The following is a 15,035-nucleotide window of genomic DNA, read 5'->3' as shown; positions in this document are numbered from 1 at the left end:
TTTAACATCACAAAAGAATGACTAACTTACAGTAATGACAAAACAACAAAATAAAAAATAAAGGAAAGTTATTAAGTCAGCAACACAAAAGATATTTTGAAGAATGCTTCAACCGTTTTTCCTAAACTTTCAAGTTCGCAAAATGGACATAAGCATAAAATGAATCCATACTTTACTGGTATACTCCATGTTTTCTGGTTTGTGCTACCATATTTCATTTAGTTTGTGTGCGCCTACACTGTACAATGAAATTAACTTGATTTGAGAGTAAATAAAGACTTAAATTTAACCTGTTCATCATACATAAACATTTTTGGAATATACCAGTGAAGACATGGATTAATTGTATGTCCTATTTAGAGCTTCAAAGTTCTTGAAAGCCATTACATTTTTGGAATGATATGAGTAATGATCAATCAGTCAGATCAATGATCAGTTATGAATAAATAACAAAAGACAAAACATTTTTAGGTGAATCATTTCTTAATGTTTAAGTTCACTGCATAAAGATTTTCCTTATCATTTATTTGTTTTGCCAATTTCAAACCCATCTATGCAATGCATCAGTAATTTCCCTAGACTAGAAAGTTTTTGTTGAGAATCAAGTGATGCCTGATACCTTCTGAATGCAGGTGACTGCCTGGTTAGGGTCCAGCATGCTAGAGTTACCCTGAAGTCTTCTTTGTTCCTCCTGCCGAATTGTCTTCATGAAGTGAGCTCTCAGTCTTCCCTGCCGAGCTCGCTCACTGACCTGCAGCAGCCACACAGCCCGCTCCACAGACATGGACTGAACTGGCACCTGTTTAACCAGAAACCAGAACCACACACCTCCAGTATTTGGCACAGCTATTATTATTTGACTTGCATTAAATGTATTTGTATTGAGAGCTTTTATATTTCATTGACTGTGACACACTCACAGTTTTATGTTCCTGATGTCCTCCTTTAGCCAAAATATGAGCCAACATTTTTTCTCTCTCTTTTAGTGCCCTCATCTTCTCCCTCACAAAATAGCGTGGAATAGGCACCTCAAGATCCTCCTAAAAAAAAGATTCAAACTATTTTCAGCTATTACAGCCCTGAATAGAGAAGGTCATATGTAAAACCTGTGCACTAGTGACCCCGATTAGCATCCACTAAATTCAGAGAAAAACAAGAGGCTTAGGTCACTAAAATCCACTTTGACATTGAGCAGCTAAATCTTCCCCAAACCCAAAACTCCTAAATTCCCTCCAGGCCCTTTCCTCTGAATCTACAACCAAGAAAAGAGACCAAAACATTCCCAGCATTCTGTACATGCAACAGTATATTTTGTTATCTCACTCACAGGTGTCATTTTGAAATCCTGCAATATGTCATCAAAGTAGTGAAACTCTGAGTACTCCACCTCCACCATCTCATTCTTCAGCTCTACAAGTCGTCCCATCACCCCCTCAAGAACCTGGTGCACAACACGCCTCTTTTGGGGGTGAACAATCTGATCATAAACCTCCTCCAAGGCACGGAATATCTTTAGGTAGCGCAGGTAGAAAGTTGCCAGCGTCTGAAAGACCTGAAGACGGTCCTTTTGAGGACGGAGCTGCATTGTGGGATATTCATCCTCCAAAAGGTCCTCCAAAGCTCCCTGAGCAGCATCCCACATTTGCCCATATGAGCTGGGTAGAGGAAAGGGATTATATCTATGAGATAACAGTTCTGTAAATTGTATATTTTACTTCTACTGTCAGTTTATTTCGAAGTGTATAGATAATGTGGATAAAACAATGGTTGCATTTTCACATGAAAAGTGGTTTATTGTAGTTATTATGCATGCCAATACAGGATTTTCCAAATTTAAAAATTCCATGGCCTTCCACAGCAATCTGTCTTTGAAATGCAATCAGCAGAGACATGTAAATCTGCAGTAGTACTTGTTAACAGGCCTAATTACACCTGTTGAGAGCACCTGCCCTCTGGGAAAGTTTTCCCGACCCTCGGTTTTTAGACCCTCAGGCCAAAATTAGCACCGCCTGTGTCTGACTGTGCAACCTAAATGTGGGAAACCAGAGAACGCACAATGAATTCACCGTAAGTCAGCATATAATGCCACATAATGGAAGAAATCCCCTGACAAACATTATTTCTCCATTCCTCATTTTCTAAAGTTGAATACACACGAATTCCACAGATGTCCTCTGACCTCTTTGACTCCCTTGCGTGTGGGTGCTCCTTTTGTGATTGTTGAAAGAGTTCATGGCGAGGGTGAAACCACCTTCTTTTCTTATTCTGATGGGCCCATACAGTATTGTTCCCCTCTGGGCATTAGCACTGCCAAGAGCTACTCAAATTGTAGTGATGGCAAAATCAAAGAAGGGGACGGGATAGTTAGATGGGGAGGAGCTGTGGGAGGAGGTTAGAAGGGTGGTTGTAAAAGAACATTTACAATAAAATAGAGAGGCGCCTCTTTGTGATATCTTAAATATGGCAGACAACAAAGGCTGAAATACTACAGTTATCTACAAATCTGCAGAAATGAATGGATGTCCACAGAAAATAATGAATGATGAGGAAAAATCCCCTTGCTTGGGGAATTTAAAAAGTATACTTTCAACACATGCAGTACTACTAAATGTAATGCTCTTCTTTAGAAAACTAATGGTGTAGGATGACTGAAAATAGCATACGTCCACCTACACCAAAGCTGTTTTGAATAGCTCCTATTTGAGGACTAGCCTACAACACTGCTGATTCTCAGTAGTTTGGCTCTGTGTTGTCATAGGAACTGCAAATACAATGTAGACTTTCTCCTAGTAGGCGTTCTTACTAGAACTCTTTTCTTCTTTTGCAACTTCTTTTTTTTTGCACATAGAAATGTTGCATCCATGATATAAAGACAATTCTGAACGTTACAGAGTTAATAGCTGTAACAAATATTCAGTTACTACTCACACAGACATTACACGATTTTCATTAATATTGTGGTTCTTGGCATCACATCAACATTCCCGTTTCGCAGTGCACAAAGTACAAGGGTAGTTATTACTCACCTCTGCGACATCCTAGTGACTCGCTAGTTTAGAAAGTGCTGTATTTGAATATCAGAGGGAAAGCATAATTGCAAGCCGCCGCTTTCGAAACTGAAATGGTTAAACGAAGCAAAGCAAGGCATCCCAGCAGTAAGTCTTGATTATAATTCATTAGTTAAGCATTTCTAACTAGAGTTGGGCAAGTCTCGCGCCAGGCAGGCTGCGGTTTGCTCTGCGCTTCTGACAGCTGCCATGGCAACGAGATCAAAGCCTATTCACTGCGTCTGATAAAGGGGGCATCGAGGCAACTAGTTAAAAACGGAATACAATACTCTATCAACTATAACGCATAATGAGAAATATAGCCGCTCATTTTCATCGTTTTCTTATCTTATCCGATAAGCCGCGAGCACGTCAAGCCTCTGTTACTAACAAGCTCTTGTTTGGCATCCCGCTGTGCAACACAACCCAACACGACGCCACTCTTGCGTAGCTCAGCTCATTCAATGTATGAATGCAGTTTGGCAATTTGGAAGAGTCTTCTGACGCAGCATGTTTTGAAATAATTGCTGTCACGTTGGAAGTGAGCTATTCCTTTGCTTGCATGTCTGGTCTTCCACATATTGTTTGAATTCTATAGCCAAAAGACCATGTGGGCAGGTAGGTATGTAAACGCAGACTGTGGAAGTGCAATGTGAAATTAATTTATCAATGGATGCATCATTTGTCCTTGTCTCATACTTTCCTGGTGGTCCCACCATGGATGAAAGTTTCTAAAAGGGTTCTGTGTTCCCTTTCAGGCTTTACTCTATGATGAGATGTGAACAGCTACAGGCTTCTGATAGCAATTTGTTAACAAAACTGTCAACAATTAAGTTGTCAAAGAATTTGTGAAATTTTGTTTTATAGACAGGCCGTGTTAAAGTATTTAATCCAAAACCAGTGTTATTTTGTGAAAACCTTTTCTTTCTTTTCCTGCAGATACAAAGAATGGACTCCAGTGAGAACTTAATAAGATGGAAAGACCATTTTAACAATCTTTAATTTGGAACATGTCTCGGTTTACCAGACTACGCCCCTAACTAAAACCAAATGTTTTTTCAACTGCTGGATTTCTATGCATGTTTCTCACAAAAAGACCTGATGGTTTCCATGAGACTATTGAACAATCGAATATTGGTGAGTATGGTGTGAAGTTGCCTTTAATGTGGAAACTGTTATGCTGGAAAGTCCTTGCATGTGTACATACGTTTAATGCGTATTTTCCTATTTCAGGGGCAGCTACTCAATTTATGTGTATTGTTTTGGCAGGTGTTCCATCTCAGTTGATATGTAAACATGGAGAAGCACATTGATCAATCTCCTTCCAAATTATTCACACAATCAAAAAATAATGCTGGCAAGACAACACTTTCCGTGTAATGTTGTGGTTACAGTTCCATTCATCTGGCTTATCTCTTTCCATCAGTAAAATGTTTCCACTCACATTTCTCGAGGAAGCCAAATTATGTTTTGCAGCTGAATCAATGCACTACTGGTTCTACAATCAAATGCTTCATTTCAATCCATACTTCTGAACAATTTATCCCATTAAGTTTCCATTGATATTGTTGAGAATGTTTCATTTCAGTTTCCACTCTTCCATATCACACACAATAGGCACTGGCCATTAGCCAGAAAATATAAAGCTAAACAGAGGCCAGCTGAAGATTCAGAACAGGTGAGCTTCCTTGCGCTTAAATTTAGCCGACTGCCTGGAAGTCTTTAAGGGATTGCCAAGAGGATGCAAAAAGAATAAAACAGTCGTGGGACAGGAAAAATAACAAAACAAAATTCACCTGTTACTAACTACAGCATGTTGCAAGTTGCATTTTATGTGAGACTTTAACCTGAAGCAATAAGTCATATTACCGGTAATATGATATTATAATAATTAAGTCATATTAATATGATATTATAATACTTGCATATTCATTTAGCCTATTATTAGTCATTAACATGCCAGAGTACATTCAAATATGAATATGCTAATTTATATATGACATTTTTAACTATTTGAATGAAGTTAGCAATATAAAATATTTATTGTTGCAGTATTCATGATTGAAAAGTGCAAAAACTATCTAAAATGCTTTATTCTGAAATTCGAACAGTCTTTTTGTTTATATCGCTATTTAATCAGGGAGTGGAAATCCGATGTGTCGCACGTCCGCCGCTCACATTGTTGTTGGACAGAAACTTGAGTGATTCACTTTTCCGATCGACCTCGGGAGGCGTTACTCGCAGCACTATATCAGCAAGTGCAGTCAGAGCGCAGAGGGACAACACGCCATCCTCTCGTACGGATAACCACAAAACTTTGACATTTTCTCCAAGCATCCGAATCTCGTTACCAAAGGCTACATTTAAAAGTCTAGGAACACCAAAAAATACCGCAAGGATTGTAAGTTTATTTCTACGTCATGTTTGTGTGTGCACGTGTTTGTGCGTGAGAGATTTTGGTTTTTAAATGCACCCTTTTCATACGCGCATCGGACCATACCTAATGATATCCAAACACTTGAAACTAATCATGTAAGGTGTTATAAGTTATCAGTTTTAATATTGACTTTAAAGCCTTACGTAACTTGCTCTAATTTTACACTCTGAAAGTTAAGCTGAAAAGCACTCTTTAACGCGAGCCCGAAACTCTGTTGGAGGTGTGGATTGGCAATGTGGCATCCCGCGGATTTGTCCTTTTAATACCAATGTCCACTTATATTTCACTTAACATAAAATTAATGCTGTTGCACATTAGAGAATAAATAATTTTAAATCTATATTTTAATGCACTCTTGTATAAAGGGGCCAGGTAGAGGAACTCTTTCTTTTGAGACTCTCTCGGTCTGTTTTCTCGGTTCCTGTCAATCCATTCATGTAAAAAGTGAGGTTGTTTGTTGGTTTAGGTCTTGGGAAGCCGCGTTTTGTTAATTTTTTTAAAACTGCATGCGAATTTTACGGGAATTTGGTACCAAAGGTGGTTTCAGTGATGAGCAATATTCACTTCTGTCATTGAAACTCTTCTCCAGTGTTGACTCAAGCGACTTGCTGTTATCATCAGTTGTTTTTTTTGCAGTAGTTTCTATTTATAAACAAAAATATATTTATATAAAAATATGTATTTCTGATTTTTTTTTGTTACATTATAGTAACTATATGAGCCTATAGTAATGTGTAACGTTCTGTGGGATTAATTAATTAAAATTTTGCTTGGTATTCATCCACATTCAGTTTACTTTCATGGGATTTGTTTTGCTCATTGTGTTGTTGTTACATTGTATTCCTCACAATCACACTTACAGTTAAGATTTCATGCTTTAACCATGACTGATGATTCCCTCCATGATTGTAAAACACTTGGAGTGAAACAATACTGAGTTTCAATGGAACTTAGAGACTTCAAGTGAGAGAGACAGGGAGAGAGGAGGAAGGAGGGGACTGGACGGAGAGTCGTTGTGTCCCCACCGCTAACTCTTTGTGCGGGCAAGTGTGCTTGCTGCCTGGGGCCATGAGATCAGGAGAGGGGGCTGCTGTGTTTGAGCAGTGTAAATGCAGCAGTTTTACAACAAGGCTGGGGGACGTGATGGTGGTGCTTGGGGCCGTATGTAATGGACCATCACATTTTATGACACCTGATTTTTTCAATTGCACCTGGTAAGTCAGGTCAGAGGCTTACGCTGCCCTCTCTGTCTCCATAATCTAATAGTGTCAGAGTGGAAAGCAGTAAAATAAGCATAGCTCTTTGTTTTAGAGGGTCTTGCTGTATGATCACAGGATGCATTAAGAGCAGCTGTGTCACTTCTCATATTTCCTTTAATGATATTAAGGTCAGGCGCTAACTGTGTTCCAGGGTCAAAACAGCGGGTTGATTTGGAATGAAAATAAACAAGCTTAAACAAATTCTATCACTTGATGGTTCTTTAGCAAAACACAACAAGTTTACAGTTGTATTTGTTTTTACTCCAGGCCAATTGGAAACTGCTATTTTGTTTATATTAAACTTATTTCTTCATGTTTACTTAAAAAATGACAGATTAAGAAAGAGCATAGCTGTGTTTATCATTTATGCTTCACTGCACAAATTTTTGAAAGCATACCTAAATGTTCCAATGTTTTTATTATTATGCAAGCCCTGAGGGTTGAAGATCAAAAATGTGTGATAAGAGACGTGTACATGTGTATTTGGGAATGTGTAAATGAAAAACTTTGACATAGCGCCAGTGTGGCTGTTCTCTGTTCTCTTTAGCATTTGTCAATTCAAAGCCTGGCATCCAGTCCTCAAGCGGAGCATATCATTTTGAGAAAAGAACCTTTCACCCCTCTGTGTCGCAGAGGGAGCAGCCGCCGCCCATCCTCCTCTCTTCTATCTTTGACTTGTCTCACTTCTAACGGGCATCAGTCTCTCTAATGCCTCCAGAGGCATCACACTCTGTTCTCTATCATTGTACTCTATTGCATGGCCCATTGGTTGTGTTGAACTTTTTGTATAGGGAAAATGCCTTCCATTTTCCATGGATATCTACTTAGTTTTTCACTGGGTCACTGCATGACAGCAGAGGTCTGCCAACAAGTTTTTGCTTAGCCATCTGAGTTTTGCTGCTGGGCATCTAGTCCTTATGTTCAGCAGAGTAGTACAGCACAGCCTTTGAGCAATGAAGCACTATTGCTTTTTTATTAGTTTAGTCTGATACAATTACACATAATGAAGTAACACAAAAACTAATTTTGAACAATTTGTAAAAACTTTGTCTGCTAATCAGTCATGTGGTGCAACCAACATGCAGAAAAAATACGTGCAGACATTCATGACTGTGCTTCAAAGTCAATAAACCTAAAAAATATAAGAAAATGTGACCTTTTTAAGACAAGGCAAGGGTGGTTCATGTTGTAAAATGTCATATGGTGCGACTCTTCAAAAACATAATATTTCTTAATAAAAATGTCAAAATATTTGTGAACAAACTTTTTTACCTTGGAAAATATATTTAGTTATTTTTCTAATAATAATTAGGATTTGTACAATCACGTGCATTCAAACAGAGAAATAAATTGCTATCACTCTTTACTTGATGGTTACACCACATGATATTGATTAATTGAAGTGATTAAATTGAAAGTCTTCATGAATACAAAAAGTATGAATACAATGAATGTGAAAACTAAGATTTTTCCTTCTTTATTCTGGACACTCTTGTTTGTTATTGACTCCTCCTTCTTTGATTTTGTGACATTGATAGGCTGAATTTATTCATATATACAGTGGGGCAAATAAGTATTTGATACACTGCCGATTTGTCAAGTTTTCCCACTTACAAAGAATGGAGAGATCTGTAATTTTCATCATAGGTACACCTCAACTGAGACAGAATATTTAAAAAAATCCAGAAAATCACATTGTATGATTTTTAAATATTTAACTTCCATTTTATTGCATGAAATAAGTATTTGACCACCTACCAACCAGCAAGAATTCTGGCTCTCACGCCCGTTTCACACATACTCCGTGTGCAGTGCGTTTGCAGTGCGTATTTTTTTCCGTACCCATGTTAACAGGTTAGAGCTTTCACACTGCACGCGGTTGCAGTCCGTCGATCCGTTCCAGTTGCGGTGCGTATACAGCTGTGCAGCGATCGTTTCCGCACCGAGTCTATTTTTGCTGTGCTGCACCGCAGTGAATTAAAGTGGCAGCGCATTGTTCACATTAAAATAAACACCGATTGACAAGAAACTATAATAATTTCATCATATAAGCATTTATAATTGCAGTTAATGTGTTCTACAGTTAATAAATTACAGGGTCAAGAAGTAAAAAAAAGTAAAATCAGTATAGTCCCAAGAGTTGCAAAATGCGATCAGATATTACTATTTTTTTCCCTCAAGAAATACATAATATATATGTTGGGGAGGGGTTTGGGGGGAACACTCGCTGGCAATCACGTGACAGGCTGTCGGACAGAAAAGTACTCAAAAAGAAGGTGATATGGATGACACTCGTCTCATCGTGGAGGTGGAAAAACACAAAATTCTTTATGACCCGCAGAATATGTTGTACAAAGATTTTTGAATTTGTTGCACACAGAAACTGCGGATCAGTAGCGTACTGCAAACGTGTAATGTGTGAAAGCACAATGGCTCGTCATGCTTCCGCACCGCATACGTACTGCAACACGCACCGCATACGTACTGCACACGAAGTATGTGTGAAACGGGCGTCACAGACCTGTTAGTTTGTCTTTAAGAAGCCCTCCTATCCTCCACTCATTACCTGTATTAATTGCACCTGTTTGAACTCGTTACCTGTATAAAAGACACCTGTTCACACACTCAATCAATCAGACTCCAACCTCTCCACTATGGGCAAGACCAAAGAGCTGTCTAAGGACACTAGGGACAAATTTGTAGACCTGCAAAAGGCTGGGATGGGCTACAGGACAATAGGCAAACAGCTTGGTGAGAAGGCAACAACTGTTGGCGCAATTATTAGAAAACGGAAGAAATTCAAGATGACTGTCAATCTCCCTCGGACTGGGGCTCCATGTAAGATCTCGCCTCGTGGATCAATGATCCTGAGAAAGGTGAGGGATCAGCCTAGAACTACACGGGAGGACCTGGTCAATGACCTGAAGAGAGCTGGGACTACAGTCTCAACGGTTACCATTAGTAACACACTACACCGTCATGGATTAAAATCCTGCAGTGTACGCAAGGTCCCCCTGCTCAAGCCAGCACATGTCCAGGCCCGTCTGAAGTTTGCCAAAGACCATCTTGGATGATCCAGAGGAAGCATGGGAGAAGGTCATGTGGTCAAATGAGACCAAAATTTTAACTTTTTGGTATGAACTCCACTCGCCGTGTTTGGAGGAAGAAGGATGAGTACAATCCCAAGAACACCATCCAAACGAGAAGCATGGGGGTGGAAACATCATGCTTTGGGGGTGCTTTTCTGCAAAGGGGACAGGACGACTGCACCGTATTGAGGGGAGGATGGATGGGGCCATGTATCGCGAGATTTTGGGCAACAACCTCCTTCCCTCAGTAAGAGCATTGAAGATGGTTCGTGGTTGGGTCTTCCAGCATGACAATGACCCCAAACAGACAGCAAGGGCAACTAAGGAGTGGCTCCGTAAGAAGCATTTCAAGGTCCTGGAGTGGCCTAGCCAGTCTCCAGACTTGAACCCAATAGAAAATCTATGGAGGGAGCAGCGACAGCCCCAAAACCTGAAAGATCTGGACAAGACCTGTATGGAGGAGAAGAACAAAATCCCTGCTGCAGTGTGTGCAAACCTGGTCAAGAACTACAGTAAACGTCTGACCTCTGTAATTGTAAACAAAGGTTTCTGTATCAAATATTAAGTTCTATTTTTATATTGTATCAAATACTTATTTCATGCAATAAAATGGAAATTATTTATTAAAAAATCATACAATGTGATTTTCTGGATTTTTTTAATATTCTGTCTCTCACAGTTGAGATGTACCTACGATGAAAATGACAGATATCTCCATTCTTTGTAAGTGGGAAAACTTGAAAAATCGGCAGTGTATCAAATACTTATTTGCCCCACTGTATAGTGCAACCCAGTAACCCTGGGAAATAAATCCACGCAATGAACCTCTTATGCAGTACAAGGTCCTGCCCTCCGACAAGGGACCCTGGTGTGTTCGAGATGTTCCACATTATGTGTGTTTTATAAATAAACTTTCTTTGTTATACATTTTTCTCTCCCTCTGAGTTTAATTAGACCCTATTCTTGTTTTTTGTCTGCCTACATGTCATAACAGCACCTTTTTTTTGTTTCAGGTCACTGCCGCCGTTTCCCAAAAGTGGCAATAACGAAGACGTGTCAAGATGAGTGTGAACGTGAATGACTTCAATGACATTTTGGACGCATTGGGTGATCTGAACTTCTCAACCCTCGACGATAATGTCTCCCATGTGGAAGTGTGTCACAGCACCTTCAGCCAGAAGGCTTTGATCTATGCCCTCTCCATTCTCTACATCTTCCTCTTCATCATCGGCCTCACAGCCAATGCTCTGGTGGTGTGGGTGAACGTGCGATCTGAAAGGAAACGTTATGAAACTCACCTGTATATCCTCAACCTTGCCATCGCTGACCTCTGCGTAGTGGCTACTCTTCCGGTCTCCATTAGTTCTCTGCTTCAACTCGGCCACTGGCCCTTTGGTGATGCCATGTGCAAAATTACACACCTGACCTTCAGCGTCAACCTCTTCAGCAGTATTTTTTTCCTTACATGTATGAGTGTAGACCGCTACCTGTCTGTGAAACTTTTTGGAGATGGTCCCAGTCAGAGGAAAAGAAGGACCAGGCAGCTAATCTGTGTTGGCGTTTGGCTGCTGGCATTCTTTGCTGCCCTCCCTGAAACATACTTCCTCCAGGCGGAGAAATCCAGCCATTCAGACAGCATCATATGTAAAGCAGTGTATCCGGTGGACAGTACTAAGGAGTGGACAGTTGGAATCCAAATGAGCTTCTTCATGCTCGGCTTTGCCATCCCCTTCCCTATCATTGCTGTGTTCTACATCCTCCTGGCCGGTACCATCCAACCCTCAGCTGACCAGGAACGTCGTATCAGCCGTCGCCTCATCTTCTCCTACATTGTGGTCTTCCTAGTGTGTTGGCTTCCCTACCATGGAGCTCTACTGCTTGACACTCTAACCTTTCTCAATGTGCTTCCCTTCAACTGCACACTGGAGAACGCTCTCTATGCAGCACTCAATCTCACCCAGTGGTTCTCTGTCCTTCATTGCTGCGTGAACCCCATCATCTACAACTTCATCAACAGGAACTACCGTTACGACCTGATGAAAGCCTTCATCTTCAAGTACTCAACCAAAACTGGCCTCGCTAGGCTTATCGATGCCTCACGTGTGTCTGAGACAGAATACTCTGCTGTGGAGAACCAGGGACCATTATGAACATTCTATGATGGTGTTGATCAACACCAACCGTGTAATCTCAGAGACAAACAGGGAACAGTCTTGTAAATCTCTCTGGACGTCTTGCTCTTGAGGCTTTGCCAAATTAGATGTTTGTAAAATAGTGGAACATCTTTGTATACATACAGTTTACTTACCTTTATAAACAGATGAATGTTTATGCCTTTTGTTCAATTTTATGTCAGTTATAGATGTATTGAGAAAGCACTTGTATTGATTTGATTTGTAAGCGCATGTAAGCGTAGTAACTCTAGCTAGGCTTTTGTGTCTGTGAAATTGGTGGATAAGGCCCCGTTCCAGTCCTGGAGCCACAGAGAGACTCATATAACCCTTTCTCCACTTATGTGTGGCTTTCCTACATCTGCTGGAAAGACTCCAACATGCTTAAACGATTGGTCACGTTTTCATACACATTAATGTACAGTTATGTTATGTCTGGTCAAACGGAGGGGAATATTGAAAACCCAAACATCTGAGTGGAGAGAAACAAGTCCAAAACAGAGTTGATATAGCTATTGTAAATGATGTCATGATGCTATGTGTGTGGAAAATGATACACTTTTTTGATAAGTTGTACTTTTCAAGAACAATTCAAGAAGCATTTGTAAATGTTTTGTAAATTAAATTATATTTATATACTCTGTGTATGTGATCAATGTTTTGAAGTATTGTCTGACATAAAAAATGTGCCATTAAAAGATTTATCAATCTTCTCAGAATTGTCTTAAGGACGTTTTTCTGTGTGTGTGTATTACAGATTAACCCATAAACACACTTTTTAAGCATTAGCTTAATTATTACTTGCCTATGTTAATGATATGCAAGATCATTAATACTTTCACTTACATCTCTCTTTACATCAGAAGATCTCACAAATTCTCAGAAATCCACACAAATTTGTGTTTTTTGAGTCAAAAACTTGCTCTTTGAATCCCGTTTTCTTTGAAACAAGTTTGCATTTTTAGGCCCTCAAAACACTGTTTTCATTTAAATGAATTTGCAATTGGCAATGCATGAAATGTTTTCAGCTTTTTAGTTGAAAACAGTGTTGTGTAAACACCCCCTTAGGTTAATGTTAGCTTGATGTTTGTCTATAATACATTAACAAATGTTCTACAACTTAAAATGTTAAAAATCTATTAGTAAATGTAAAAAAGTATCATTAAGCAAGATTATTATCATCGATAACATCATAATACATGATGCATTTAGTCATGTTAGTAAATTAAACCTTACTTGAAAGTCTTATCAACTCCTATGCATTTATCATTTTGTATTTAGCTTAAGCCTACATTCAGACCTATGATCAAAGTAACACTGCCCATATGGCTTTTATTGCCATGATGAACAGACATTACTTACTGAGCCTGTGGGGATGGTTCATATGGTTGTGTATGCGTTTGTGTGTACTTAAATCTCCAGGGAGGTCAGACTCATTCATGCTTCTCCTTTGTAGTTCTGAAGAAGTTCCAGGTGTTTGTTTCAAATATACCCTGTTGTTCCCTGTGACTGGGTTTCTAGACAGTGCAAAGTAGAGAAGGCATTATTACCGTTCTCTTGGAAAGTCCACAGAAAATAACGAGGCTTATTCTCTCCTATAAAAAAAAGATATGAAGCACCGATTTATGATTTTCACAAACACTATAATGTTTTGAAAGGAGAGTGTTATCACTTGGGAATCCCTTGAATCAAAATAAATATAGAAACATAACCTAACCTATTTACTATGTAACGACTTTTACAGTCAAACTCAGCTGCACTGTCTACAGAGTGATACAGGAGAACACCTCTCCAAAGGTCAGACTGATTCAGAATGTGTATGTTTTTGTGTCAGTATTGTGATTTATCATCTGGAATACTCCCTGGGCCCCTCTTAATCGGAGAAAGGTGGCAATGCTAACACTGTGCCAAAAAGAATGGCACAAGTGAGACAGAGAGAGTGATACAGAGAGCCCTGAGAATCAGACAATAGAGTCTCTTTCGGTGGATCAGTTTACAGATAGAGAGAAAGTGAAGACTGAAAGGTCATTAGCACTCTAAGGTCATTAATAAACCCTGCTGGGAACCACCCTGTGAGAGAAGCTAATGGGCCATTCAAACATCTCACTGTGTTTAGCCTGTAACACTGTACTAACTCATGCTTCAATTCCATTGTTTGGTAATGAGACCACAAGTTCAATTTCACATGATTTGTGTGCGGGTCGAGATCTGTACGATTCTGAACCAATCACAGTTGAGAGATGAAGAGGACAGCTGAATCTGGAAGGATGCGGGCAAAAGCGGAAAAGGAGATCCACATGATTATTTTCTTACAACAGTCCTTGCTGAAAAGAGAAGGGTTGTTTTGGCAGAAGAACAATGATGAGAAGAGATTTATTGCAGTGAATTATTTTTCTCTGGGCATCAGATACACTTACAGTAACACACAAAAAAGGAGATGACACAATTTCCTTTCCTTGGTTATTTGTAAAAGATTTGCATGCAACCACAGTATCAGTGAAGTTTCACTGTGTTTAGACATATTAAATGAGGAACACGGAAGAGTGAACTTGGGCGAACAAAGAAATAGAATAAAGAGAAATGGAATAAGAGACAGACAGAAAAAAAGAGCAATACACTATTCCCCCCCTAGGGTTTTTAGGCAGTGGATGTGGAAACAAATGAGAGTCATTTCTCTTCCCCAACAGTTTTAACCTTTGGTACAATAATAACCCTCTGCTACACTGATGGATTTCACCAGTAGAAAAATGTTGACGTCTTGAAAATTAAAATTACGGCAAGAAATGAAGAAAATTCCTGACTTCTGGATGTTGACATTAGAATTCCTTCAGACTTCAGACAGAGTGATAATGTGCACCAACACGCTTGGCTATGATTCTGACATACTGTCTGATGTACTTGGATGATCTCATTTTTGAAAACAGAATAAAAATTGGACCAAGCAGCTGAACAGCAGCATAAAACATGCTTAGATGTTAATTTATGGAGCAGTTCTGCATGTAACCATTTCCTGTGAATTACTCAGCATTCAT

The 15,035-nt window shown here is 39.4% G+C and overlaps 2 protein-coding genes across 2 annotated transcripts in view; one reads left to right on the top strand and one right to left on the bottom strand.

The window, feature by feature from the left end:
* The window catches only part of LOC306879225 (dynein regulatory complex protein 11-like), a gene marked incomplete at both ends in the record, with an annotated part of 38,307 nt that extends 35,270 nt beyond the window's left edge, over positions 1 to 3,037 (bottom strand). The window contains 4 exons of the mRNA XM_079432012.1: positions 620 to 799; positions 921 to 1,040; positions 1,328 to 1,655; positions 3,027 to 3,037. Of these exons, the coding sequence (XP_079288138.1) occupies positions 620 to 799; positions 921 to 1,040; positions 1,328 to 1,655; positions 3,027 to 3,037 (639 nt within the window). The remainder of the gene's footprint in view (positions 1 to 619; positions 800 to 920; positions 1,041 to 1,327; positions 1,656 to 3,026) is intronic.
* A 2,270-nt stretch (positions 3,038 to 5,307) lies between these two features.
* On the top strand, positions 5,308 to 12,718 carry LOC306879272 (atypical chemokine receptor 3-like). Its single transcript, XM_079432078.1, has 2 exons — positions 5,308 to 5,448; positions 10,846 to 12,718. Exon 2 carries the CDS (start codon positions 10,894 to 10,896, stop codon positions 11,980 to 11,982), a length of 1,089 nt encoding a protein of 362 aa, XP_079288204.1. The 5' UTR covers positions 5,308 to 5,448; positions 10,846 to 10,893; the 3' UTR covers positions 11,983 to 12,718.
* The last annotated feature ends 2,317 nt before the right edge of the window (positions 12,719 to 15,035 follow it).

The sequence above is a fragment of the Barbus barbus genome (assembly GCF_936440315.1).
Source record: "Barbus barbus genome assembly, chromosome: 13".
Taxonomy (NCBI): Eukaryota; Metazoa; Chordata; class Actinopteri; order Cypriniformes; family Cyprinidae; genus Barbus; species Barbus barbus.
This window is presented reverse-complemented; position numbering and strand designations above follow the sequence as displayed.